The sequence below is a fragment of the Orbicella faveolata genome, unplaced genomic scaffold, assembly GCF_042242905.1.
Source record: "Orbicella faveolata isolate gen_17 unplaced genomic scaffold, um_ofav_v1 contig_24, whole genome shotgun sequence".
Taxonomy (NCBI): Eukaryota; Metazoa; Cnidaria; class Anthozoa; order Scleractinia; family Merulinidae; genus Orbicella; species Orbicella faveolata.
In genome coordinates, this window is record NW_028301552.1 from 25,565,821 (window position 1) to 25,579,144 (window position 13,324).

General features: G+C 38.7%; 1 protein-coding gene and 1 pseudogene across 3 annotated transcripts in view; both read right to left on the reverse strand.

The window, feature by feature from the left end:
• Positions 1–13,077, reverse strand: part of LOC110047269 (scavenger receptor cysteine-rich domain-containing protein DMBT1-like) — a 131,035-nt gene extending 117,958 nt beyond the window's left edge. For 2 of the 3 annotated variants that reach the window (XM_020753017.2, XM_089291579.1), the window contains exons 1-3: positions 12,842–13,070; positions 2,708–2,752; positions 2,263–2,604 (exon numbers count right to left, since the gene is read on the reverse strand). In XM_020753017.2, the coding sequence (XP_020608676.2) occupies positions 2,263–2,604; positions 2,708–2,747 (382 nt within the window). In that variant the 5' untranslated portion in view covers positions 2,748–2,752; positions 12,842–13,070. Of the gene's footprint in view, positions 1–2,262; positions 2,605–2,707; positions 2,753–12,841 lie in introns of all 3 variants that reach the window. The other variant, XM_020753018.2, reaches the window with a different exon arrangement.
• On the reverse strand, positions 5,294–12,835 carry LOC149111030 (uncharacterized; annotated as a pseudogene).
• Positions 13,078–13,324: the final 247 nt, after the last annotated feature.

A 13,324-nucleotide genomic window follows, 5' to 3' on the forward strand; every position in this document is an offset into this window, starting at 1 on the left:
AAATGAAAGAACCTTAAATATCTGATGTAGTGATGAAGAAATGGAACAGAAACTATGTTGTTTTACTAAAAATGCAAATTTTTACTGATGAACAAGAACTAATTTAATTATCAGATAGTCACGAAACACCACTTTCTTTTTATGTTGCCACCTTTGTTGTTAACAATAAAACAATTTAAAATTAACACACAATGATATTGATGGCTGAGAAGCATTTCCACGAAAAGTATTGAAAATAAACAGTGCTACTTGGCCAATATAACTGAGTCTCCTCAAAGACTGATTTAGGTTACTTCAAACCTTCACGGGAGTCCTCCAGAAAAAAATTTGTACCCACGTTGTTTTCAAGGAAACCCCCACAAACTATATATCAACAGAAAGGTTATAAAATGTAGAATTCAATAAAATTATGTTTTGTTTTGGATTTTGCTTTCCAGAGGCAGCAGAGACCATCAACTTCAAACTGATCGACTGATGTTCCAGTGAATTAATCGGGTATCAAATGCGATCATTCATGCAAATTAACTGTGCAGTGTTAATCACAAAGCCTCAATCTCCAACAACGTGTCAGCATTTTCTTTTATTTCTATTGGTTATCCTTTTATAGATCTGTCAAGTTCGACTATTGAAAAATTCGCGTAACCTGTTACGTTAAAGGCCACCACGAGGAAAGTATTTAAAATAAAGGAATTCACCGACACGCTTTTGTTCCATAACTATCAGTGAATGTTCTGACCAAATTTCATGGAAAACCGTCAAATCTGCATACCCTATTAATTCATTTAAAGAGAAGGGATTCTCTCGAAAAATGAGTGCGAGTTTTCGCCTTCTAAAGATTTATAAACATATCACGCCTTCGCAGAGGAATGTGTCAACTTGAAAGCCGCGAGCCAATGAATAACAGAACCCCTAGCATTCGCAGTGTGCAAACTTGTGCTTCGCGGACATTAATTTTCTTGACCAAAAAAAAACTACCAATATAACCCCACGAAGGTTTGAAGTAACCTTAAATTAATATCCGCTTTTCATTAGGTGCCATGGAGTCTGCAGCAATATTTGAGTACTTTCCTGGTTTCTTTTGTTACAAATTTACAATTTGCGGAGTATTATAGCCACTAACTTGGGAACTTTCTGGTCTCTCTTACAGACACAATTACGGCAAGAAATAAACAAGCCGCTAAGGAGAAGCAACACATTTGAACCCTGACAAGCACACTATTGTAGATTGAAAACAGCAGATGATATTTGTTGAACCGACCTGTGTGTAATTCTAAAAGCTATGCAACCACAGTAACGTTTCACTTTTGCAATAAAAAGGGACAATTGGCGCTACCTGAAAAATAACTGCCGTCCTTGGTCACATGACATGACATTTAAAATACCGCGTGGAGAGATAGTGTATAACACTAACGATGCTAGAACGCATGCGTCTTACATGTTGAGTTCTACCGTAAGGAAAACCACTCAACATTTGTGCGTGATTCCGTATGCAATGCATCCTCCACCTAATATAGAAGCCACGAATGCTAACTAATCTACGCATGCGTTTAGAGCAAATTAGTTTTGTTCTGAAGAGAATGGTACCACAAGAAGAACAAGGGGTTACCTGAAACAAATATATAGCTTTGCGATGTTCATACCTAACTGACGGTGATGAAATGTGTTTTGCGTAGAGTACACATGTACCTTTCCCACCCCACTCCCACCACTTCCTTGCTTCTAGACTAATTAATTAATTGAAATTAATTAATTAAACAAATATTAAAGTTTACACCTTATCGCCATAGCGCCATAAGGCCATAGTGCCATAGTGCCATAGTGCCTTAGCGGCAGGCAGCTCCCATAACCATCCCAATAGTGCACTCTGCACTAAAAACAAACCAGATTTTTGCGAGCAATTATCAAGTAGAAGACGCTTTCCTTCTTGAGTCCAATATGGCACATCCCGTTAGTTTCCAGAGGTCAACACATTTTCCTCTCTTACTTTTGATTGATACACAGGACAATGCTCAAGTTTGCCAAGTGATAAAAATAAGGGGTATGCGGTAAACTATGCCATAAAAGGGTATTTCTTCCACTTTTTTCTTTCTTTATTTAATATTCAACAACTTTTTTGATATGGTACAATCAGATTCGTTGATTTAATTGAAATTAATAATTAAGACTTCACACTTTTTAATCGATTTTGCATTTGGCCTTCCTAGTTCTTACACGGACCATTACTTAACGCATTCGTTCGTAATGTACAGGATGTACACTCACCCTTAGGTAGACAAACCACTCCTACATCTTCATAATGACGACAGTTGTGTCCATTCCAACCAATGTTATGACAGTGAGTCAAAGCAGATTCATTCCCATAACAAACCACATCATCCAACCAGATCTTGCCCTGTCCTTCTTTAAATTTGGCATTGCCGTACCAATACTGAGCACCTTTCATGTATCCCAACTGATGACATACTACACTGGCTTCCTCCATACCCCAGCCATCATCACATATTGTTCCCCATTCTTTGTTATGATAGATTTCCACACGACCTTCAAAAGTAAAGTTGCCTTCCACCAAGCGGACTGTACCATCCCCAATGTTTTCTGACAAAACTGTAAAACAACAACAAAATTTACAGCAATTCTTATAAGATTGCCCTGTACTTGTGTGCATGAGCGAATATGAAAAGCAAAAATGATGGAAGAGTCAACTCACCACAAGGAAAAAACCAGTGGAAGAGTACAAGCACAATCATCTTAACTGGAAAAAAAGGATGAGCAACAAAAGATTACCATAAGTACACATGGACATGCTAGGCAACAGTTATCATTTTTTTGTGGCTGTGACTCAAGTAATTATGACGAAGATACTATTAATATATACTGCAAGATCTGCATAAACATGGCAAGAAGAACACTACGACCCATAGTTCAGAGAAATGTAAGGTGCTTACCATTTAGCCAAAAAATCTGGAAATTTCAGTTTGAAGTCAAATGGTACAGTAATTTTCAAGAAAATCCATGCGGAAATTGTGGACTACCTCTAGAGGTACTCCTCTTTTTCTGTTCGGAACAGAATAGTGAAAATTCACTTACCATTTGAACAATTCTTCCATTTCCAGGGGCGTATTTCTCGAAAAACCCGGAAACTTTTCGAGCCCAAAAATCCATTTTCAGTTTATCGCTATTTCAAGACAGAGAGGTGTATACGCCTGAAACTTCTTGCATGAAGAGAACCTTTGTTCATATTAAGAATACGTGAATAAGACAGCAAAAAGTGACAACAGAACAATATATGTGAAAATGGTCCAAGACGTGACCAAGCTAAAATTACTTTGGCCAGTCAACATGACCAGCCACGGTCTGAAAATTATTTTAAGCCCTGGTTACACTTGAACTGCACTGCTCTCAGCCAATCAGTATCGAGGAATTTTTTCATGTATATTATTAGGCCCATAATAAGAAGAAAGTGGAGAAATTTCCACCTGCCACTCTCCTTTCTTTAGTTTATATTAAATGAGTAGTCCTTTAAATATGGTTTGCATAAACTATAGCCTTCAAAGGGTTCCTTTTCTGCTGGGCTTATCTGTTATTTTGCCTAGCAGCACCATTGTCATTGACATTGTCATCAGTTTCATGCTCTTGTCAAGCATGTAACCTTCATCAAAGTCATCATGGAGAAGGCACAGACTGTGGAGAACACATGCAGCAATGATGATGAGCACTGCCAGCTTTTGATTAAGATGGTCAATGTGCTGTAGCTTTCTCCACCTTCCCTTGAGAAGCCTGATTGCTCTCTCCACAGTCTGTGTATCAGATGACAGACCATAATTGCACAGAGTTCATCTGTGGTCAGATGATCATTGTCTCTGTATGGTGTCATGAGCCAAGTCTGTAGAGGATATCCTCCATCACCCAGCAGATGTGTATTACCTCCAACTTGTTTGCAGCTGTATTATATGTAGCAGAGTTGTGTAAGACCCTAGAGTCATGCACAGAGCCTCGCCATCCAGCTAGAATATTAGTGAAAACCATGTTTTCAACACAAACAACTTGCACATTTACTGAATGGAATTTTTTCCAACTTATGTACGCATCTGGCTCTTCTATAGGGGCTCTAATGCTTATATGCGTTCCATCTATAAGGCCAACCACACCAGGGAATCCCAATTCTTCAAATGAAGCCTTGACAGCTCACATCCTTTGCTCTGAAAAATCAAGAAAACATACAGAGGTCTATCATTTTATTTACAATGTAAACAACAGTAAAAACAAATACATCAAGACCACTAAAGTCGATGAAATAACACCTGAAGTAAACATAATGAAAAAAGAAGCACTAACCATTTGGCCACTTTATGTACTCGGAACTAAGATCAGCCAGTGCTTGAGTTCCCCTTTGCAGCACTCTGTCTACACTGCTCATTGTGATATCAAATCTGTCAGCTACGAATCTGGCAGGTTCTTGATTTGCCTTTGACCATAAAAGAGCAAGCACTTGCTTAACTGGTGGAATAGGCTGCCCCGTTGGAATTCTTCCTATGTTAATAATTTCTCTGCACAAGAACTCAGATGTGCCTCTTGTCATTTGAAAGTGACTGCAAAATTCACTCAGAGCGTTTGTGGGAACAATGTTACCTCAAAATAACCCTTAATTCTGTTAAGATGGCATCTCATGAAACAGCTGAGATGCTAAACACTATCAGGCCATCATCTTCTTCAAAAAGCTCGTTTTCTACCTCTAAATCTTCAGATAGTTCATTGACCACAATAATGCTTTCGTCCGCCATCTTGACAGAAGAGCCAGTAATATTGAATTTTGCACGACATTTTGTGCCAGATTGAGTGAGCGAGAACAGAAGGCCTGGCAGTTTCTGTTATGTCCGGAAAATTACTTACCATTATGCAATGGTCACACCAACCGGTTTTTTCATAAAAATGGTAAGCACCCAAACACTCTGCTGTTTTTACTGTTCACCACTAAATTTTCTTACATATGCCAGTTCAAAAATCATTCAAAAATCATTCAAAATCAGTTCAACTTTTTTAAATGACAGGCATGCAAGTGAAAGTCAAATCCCAGAGCTTTTTGCCAAAAATGCATTTTTTGGACATTTTGGAGATTTTCAGGCTGGATATGGGCCAAATTAGCTCCAATCTCCTCAAAAATACATTTGCAACATGAAAGCATGCCTTTCTTTCCACTAGCATCACATTTTTACAACATTTTTTGCTAGGGCATGCGCAGAAATCAAAATTTTGAGATATTTTTTGGATGAGAGAGTGACCAACATCTTTAGGCTTTTGGGGTTTTTTTAAATTTATTTTGCCTTTCCTTTTTTCTTTTTCTTATCTTTTTGCTGCAGTGATTGACCTTTTACTGGGCTTTCTTCGAGTTCAAAAAATTCTGAGAAGGCATCATCAAGACGGGAAATTTTTACCATGGAGCAGCCAGGTGTATTCGCAGGAAATTTTACCCTGAGTTTTCCACTCAAATTTCTGAGCATTTTCATGCATATTTCAGGCTCCATTGAGCTAATCACTCTGATCTGGGTATCATTGGAAAGATCTTTTCCTCCTGCAGAAGTTGAGTATAGATGATGCCAATTTTGGTCAGTGGTGATGACGTCAGAAGTGGAACAAAGGCCAAGGCTCCTCACAGCCGGTTATGGGCAGCACAGGAGTCAATAGGTTAATTTTTTTTATTATATCTCTCAGTTAGTAGGCACGCTGTGACTGGTCAGTTTAGCAGGCCATATTGTCCTGTACGGCCTGCTAAAATTTTAAAGCTGTTTTTGTTGCCAAAATGTTTCATGATTTATCACCAAGTGTTCTTAACTTGTTTAGTAAGTTAAAGTTTCAAACTTTCTTTTACTTCTGAAATTGTGTATCAAACCTGTCAACAATGTAAGAGTAACTTAACAACAATTTCAAATTGACGCGTTTTGCTTTCGAGGTGCATCAGAAATTTGAAACCATTCTGCGTGAATAGAAATCATTCCCAAACCCATCAGACACACAGTAGAGATATAATAAATATCTTACTAACCTCATTTTCTCAGTCTGTAGTGTAAGTTACTGATCCTCGTTTTATGGGGAAATCAAAGTGGCTATGACCCACTCTACTTGGAAAATGGATCGTCTGTAAACAGTGACAATTTTAAGGCCACTGACTTGAGGTTTTAATCCATAGGTTAAGTTAAAGTCAAAGCCCACTGGCAAAACCACAACAATAAGAGAATACATGAGGAGATGTAACACCGTTGAAAACATTCATAAAGTTATTAGTGATCCTCATGTGAGACGTTATACATAATTATTATATATAACATATGGCTTCTTGTCTGATAACAATAATAATAATAATAATAATAATAATAATAATAATAATAATGAATATTTATACAGGATAGCCCTTCAGTGCAAGAGTACTGTTATCAAAGGGGTCCTGTCTAAATAACATAATATAAAGATATAATAAAGTGTATTATCGTTTGTCTCACAATGTAGTCACTCCAGATGTAGATCACGACATTTCGACTGCTTACTGCTAGTCTTCTTCAAGCAATAAGGTCGACTTAATGCACAGTATCATTTATATCAGAAAGGTCGGCTGTGATTGGTGCATTTCAATCCTCCTATTGTTCCATTGTTCCGGCAAGTAGCTGTTCCCTCAGCAGTCTGTTGTTGTGCCATTCTCCTGTTGTTGTGTTTTTTGATCGTGGCATCCATGCTTCAGGAATTTCCATTCCACTATCCCTGTTGATGTTACTAGGGTGAAGTCTTATGTGAATAGCTTTCTTGACCCTACGTGTGTACCAGTGAGGATCTCGATCAATAAACTTGACATCATTCCAGATAGCATAGTGGCCGGTCTCGCAGGTGTGTTCAGAAACGGCAGAGGTCTGGGTACGGGCGAGTCATATATCCCTGTCATGTTCTTTGATCCTCTCCTGCATAGATCTCCCTGTTTCCCTGATGTAGACTTTGCCGCACTCACAGGGAATCCTGTAGACAACACCATCTTGTTCAGCCGGGTTAATGGTGTCCTTTGGTCGCACTAAGTGTGACCGAAGTGTCGTGTCAGACTTAAAGACGGTGCGCATACCTTGTTGTTCTAGGCAGTAGCGGAGAGACTCCGAAACTCCTTGGACACAAGGTAAAATGGCGGTGGATTTAAATTCCACAACGGGCTCTCTTCTTGGGGTTGTTCGTGCCTTTGTGATCTTCTGTACAAAAGAGGAGGGATCTCTGTTAGAAACAGGTACAGATGACAGATGTTTCTTCTCTCCAGCGATTACTGATAGTTTGGTCATGAGACATTTAGCCCAGTCGTACAGACACTTCACAATACTGCGCTTTAACAACTGAGGGTGGTGTGAATCATATGCTAGGTACTGATCAGTATGTGTTGATTTCCTTTAGACACTGATGGTAAGGCGGCCATCAGGTTCTCTATAAACTGACGTGTTGAGAAAGGTGATCTTGCTGTTATTCCCGATCTCCATGGTGAAACGGATTGATGGTTGTTGACTGTTTAGGTGTTGCAGGGAGACATCAACTCTATCCCGATTCAGGATGGTGAAAGTATCATCTACGTAGCATTTCCAGATCTTAGGTTTGCAAGGTGCGGACTCTATTACTTGTTCTTCAAATATCTGCATGTAGAGATTAGCAATAACCACGGATACAGGGCTCCCCATGGCTGCGCCGTCTCATAGTTCATAAATCAATCCATTGTACGAGAAGTACAATGGATGGTGTGAATCACTTTATTATTGCATTTACCACGAAGAATAACAACAACCTTTTCCCGACATAATATAAAGATAAAACCTAAAATAAGATAAGAATGACTTCGTAACTTATTAACTACACTATACAAAAAATTGATCTACAGACTCCCTAAATAGTACCCTACTGCTAATTTGCTTGATTTTTAAAGGTAAAGATTTAAAAGCTGAAGCACCTAAAAAATAAAAACTTTTTTGAGCAAAGTAAAGTTTCACTTTCGGCAGAGCAATGGTGATCAGCAAAGCAAGTACCAGATTCTCATTTTCATTTCTATTTTTTCCATTCCTTATTTTCCCAGGCGATATCAGTGATTTTTTTTCTTTCTTTATTACCTTTTGAGAGATCTTTCAAAATTATCCAACACATGGTCATAATACCACAAGGACAGCATCACATCTCATCCGCTCAACAAAGTTGGGGTTCCTGCTTGGATGGGTTACCAAATACGAATATCCCATGTTGCAATAACTTCTTTTCTTTTTTCATTTTTTTTCCCTTCCCTTTCCAAGGCTGCTGAACTCCCAGTCTTGTGTAATGTCTTTTTTTTTCTATTTATCAACTATTTTGTTCAAATCAATTTGCCATGTCCGTATTCATCTTTGAAGTATTTGTTTATAATACTGTATAAATAAAGGTGGAACACGTTGTTCGAATTCCCCTCAATTCTCTTGTCTGTTGATCATTCAAAACCTTTTAATCACTGCTTGAATCATAATTCAAAACTTCACACAGCTCGTCAATTTTGTGATTTTCAATATCTCCTCAGTTTTCGGCAATTGAGTACGGTTTAATCTGTATAAGCAGACACCTTCAGGAAATGAGCTATTAAAAATAATTAGCTTCTATATATGAAAACATCTGTGCAAAAATCTGTTCAATGTACATGTCAATCATTTCTGCGGTAAGATATTGAGTACTTGTGTCAGAAATTCAAAGAATAACTAACTTAACATGGTGCAATCGCCTGTAAAAAGGCCTTGGACAACGCAATGTTCAAAACCCGGGGAGACTCCTATATGAAAAAGGCAAGGATGCCCCTCATCTCGGGTGCAAATCAAGGATTCTGGTCTCACTTAGGGTGTTGATGGCAAAATGTCATCATTCTCAGCTGCCAAAGTATCCTTTAGCATGCAGTCAAAGAAATAATAATAAAAGAAACACTCTCATTTGTTTTCCACTGATCTTAGGGGTCTAATGAAGCTCGAACAACGCCCACATTAGTCTTCTTTAGGAGTTAAATTCAAATTTTCTAACGAGTATCCCTGACCTTCTCATATGGGAGTCACCCCCCCAGCCGGGATTCCAAATGTCTAACAGGAAGTGACCCAGTGAAGGAGTGAAGGAGTGAAGGAGTGATGGAGTGAAATCGTCCCACCACTACAACCTGGAAAATTTTCCAAGTTAAAAACTCAGTCTGTAACTTACAGTATGGCCCTTGAACTCGGTTAGTAAGAGGTATAGTTTTCTAGCTCGCTTGTTTACAGAAAAATTATCACAGACAAGCACTATCCATAAGGGTATAGTACCTCCCCACTTACAGCCGTTGCTCCGTAAGTAAATGCAACCTAATTGGAATGACTCGACAATAAAGATGTTTGAACATGCTTATTGTTTACTATAATAAAGTTTCCATATAACATATACTCTGATTGGCTGAAACAGCGTGCTTTATCAGAGAACAGAGCATGGTTTGATGACGGTAAGCTGGTTTTCATATTTTTGCTTCAGAATTTTGACAAATTTGACCCAAATTAAACATCCCCTGTGACTCAGACAAACGCAATGGAAATGAGCTATTTGTCCGCAGTAAATATGGCTCACGGACACCATTGTTAGCAACAGTATTGTTAAAACTATACTAAAATAACAAGTGTTGCTAGATTTCCACTGACAAAACACATAGCGAAATAAACAAATTCTCAACCTAACTAGTTGCCAACGAGACAGGTGAGCGAAAACGCGACCCTGTTGAGGCGGCAGGATATAGAGCCGTGCATAGTTTGATGGCTATGCAGAAAAAATCTCAGATCTTTCAGCTCAATTTTCGTGTAATCCTGTTCTGCCAGTGATATTTTTTTGGCCATATTAGGATGTAGCCGGATGTTGTAGATATATCGCACGAACCAATCAGAACACTATTTTTCTTTGTGACGTGATGAGGCTTCAATATTTGTTCAGCTCTCCTGGGTGCAGAACCTCGTTGGGCAATTATTTTGGCTACCATTCTGCTTTTTGAGGCGTATACATCTTGGATTTGTTGTGATTGAATCATAAAATAGTTAAAGCTGAACAAGACCTGAGTTGTTTTCTGGAATTAATTTGAGTGTTGTTTATTTGATCCAGAGTAACCCTCAGGATTTGTTCGCCATCAGTTCCACAAATTATTTCGGTAGGTAGTTTGTCTGACATTCTGCATTTCGCTGTGGCTACATGTCCGGCAACCGGACAGGTTTTTTAAAATACTCTGTGTCCACCAGTGAGACTATTTTTTTGAAAAGTAAAACAACGTAAAAAGAACTTTGTGACAGGCGACCTCAAGAGGAACTGAACCCAGGTCACCGGCATGGCAAGCGATACCCATTACCACTGCGCCACGGCAACCGGCCGGCGGCCTTCCAGATTCAGACATGGATTATTTTGAAAAACCTGTCCAGCTGCCGGACATAGAGACACAGCGTCTGCTTTTTAAAAGTGAATGTAAATTAAAATAAGTTAGTAAAGGATCAATGAGGTGCTTGTAACTTCGATTCAACGCATTTTCACAGAGACAAAAGTGTTGAGCAGAGGACAGTGTAAAACAAGCTTACATGTAATATGACAAAGATTATTGATGTTGTTTTTTTAATTTGAACGTGTTTTTTATTTGCAATCAATTCGGTGATTCATGGTAAGTTTTTAAGTGATTAATGGTATATGTTTGGTTTGAAGTTTCTTTTAATTTCAAGAACTTTGCTCAGAGGTCATCAGAAGTGAACTCGTTGGTTCGATTTGAGCTTCTTTGGCTCTGTCAACACATTGATTGAAATTTACTCTCAAAGAGCGCTTTCACTCGAATAAACACCTGAATGAGGTTTTCCAATTATGCGATTCAATCGCAACAAATCCAAGTTACATTCACCTTCAAAAAGCAGAATGTCAGACAAACTACTTACCGAAATAATTCACCGAACAGATGGTGAACAAATCCTGAGCGTTACCCTGAATCAAATAAACAACACCCTAATTTATTCCACAAAACAACTCGGGTCTTGTTCAGCTTTAACAACTGTACGATTCAATCACAACAAATCCAATCACCCAACGAGGGAAAAGAAATTGATTTTAACATCTGTTATACTGGAAGTGTAACAAGTATGATTTTTAAAAATACGCAAAAAATTGTTTAGCGTTTTGTTCACTCATGGAGTTGAAACAATAAACAATGTTGTGTTCAATTACAACAATAAGTTGAAACATTAACTAAAAGAAATTGATTTTAACACCTGTTATACTAGAAGTATCCCAAATAAATATTACAAAATTCAATTGACGCTTGTTTACTAACTCAAATTCACTCGTTGGCACTTCCTGATAGGTACAACTAGTACTTCAATAAAAGACATTGTATTTGTTACCAAAGCAGAAATTATACTTAAGTAAAACAACGACAGAAAACAACAATTGAGCTGTCTCTGTTTATGATGAGAAGCTTTATTTTTGTAAAAATGCTCAATTGCTTAAACAACACTTACATGCAGTGTAGTAATGCTCGTTCTCCAATCATCTTAGTGAAAAGAACCGACAACTGGTCAGTTCAAAGCTTGCTTTGATATTCTCTTCTATGCTGGGTGTACAACCAGTGGGAGCAGTTTAGCCTTTTACGCTAGTTTGGGCAATCTTACTGCAAGCTGCTGCAAGCCATAAATAACTGTAACTCCTTTCAAATTCAACGCAGCATTTTGCATTTTCATGCGCAAGCTTTACGCTCCTTGTTTCGGAAAAGTGCACGTTTTCATGAGCCACAATACGGTCAGATTCCTCTGGACTACAAACCTTTACCCACATTTAGATCCTTATTTAAAAGTTAACTAAAAAAAGAACTTTGAAGGCATCATTCTTCTCTCAAAAGCCGCTTGTAGAGACTACTCGAAACTGAAAGCTAAGCTGAAATCCAGTTTGTGATTGACAGCTGTCACTTCGTTAGCCAATCAAATTATTTGAACAATTCTAACAAGGGTTGTGTTTGGCTTATTTTAGCGTGCTTTATCAGAGAACAGAGAACAGAGCACAGCTGACGCCACTTTTACTCGTTTGGAAAGTCAAGTTTGGTTTGAAAATTCAGCCGATTGCGTGGGGAAATTATTGGATTCTTTATCTTAAAACAAATAAAGAAGCCTCGACAGTGCTCCGTTGTGTTGTAAAGCACTTAGAAAGTGCACTGTTGTAAAGCACTTAGGCCCGGTTCATATGTCGCATTTCTGTCGTGTCGAATTCAATTCAACGAATTAAATTCGACAGAAATTCGACGTCTGAATCGGCTGCCGCATTTCTGCCACACGTTCGACTGGTGTTGTTGCATTATCCAACAGAAATGCGACACCGATCCAGACATCGAATTTCTGCCATGTCGAATCTAATGCATACATTATGTTAATGTATTGAGCATGCGTAAATGTTTTCCTGCCAAAGAAAAAGAAGAAACTTGGCCATTCTCGACCCAATGCAACCTGAACATATTGCAAGACATACTGCTCTTTTGTCAGCCTTCTCCTTCTCGGACAAATTTTTCGCAAAATTAAAGTCCTTCGTCACTCGGTATTTTCGTCCGCCATATTGAATACTCTACGTTTAAAACATTTTCCGATGGCGGACATACCCGACAGTATAAATTCTGAATTAAGTGCGACACAAGTGCGACGTATGAATCCACAGTCGAATTTCTGCCGCACTTAACTGAATTGAATTCGACACGGCAGAAATGCGACGTATGAACTGGGCCTTAATTAAGCGTACAGATGAAAGATGAATTAAGTCAAGTTAATGACCTCAAAACTTGAAGAAACGAGCGTAAAAATACCTTGCAGACCAAGACAGCCTTCTCCCTGGTTTGTGTTCTAAAATGAAATGCAGTTTGTGGAGATCTGAGAGTATAATAAAGAAGTGCACAAACCTTCGCACTAAACAGTGTTAGCAAAACAAGCCCGAGTACGCAACTTGCTCTATATCTGCTCCTGGTGCGCTGAGCTGCATTATCGGTAGTCACGTGGAGAGATAGCATAACCATTGACGTCATTTTCAATCATGTGAACAAATCGTTGTGCAACGCAATCATTGTGTTCACGCAGTGTTACGCAATCCTAATCGAGTTTGTACCGAAATGTTTCGGACGTACTTGTTCTCTGATTTGCTAGACTACAAAACAGTCGTTTTCGGACGTTTTCGGAAAGCGTGAAGCGCCGTAAGCGCGATCCTCGCGTGTGAAGCGCGCGAGCCTCACACGCCCGTATATTTTTAGCGTCTCTCCCCATTCTCCCTCGCCGTTCTTACACTCGCTGCAGAC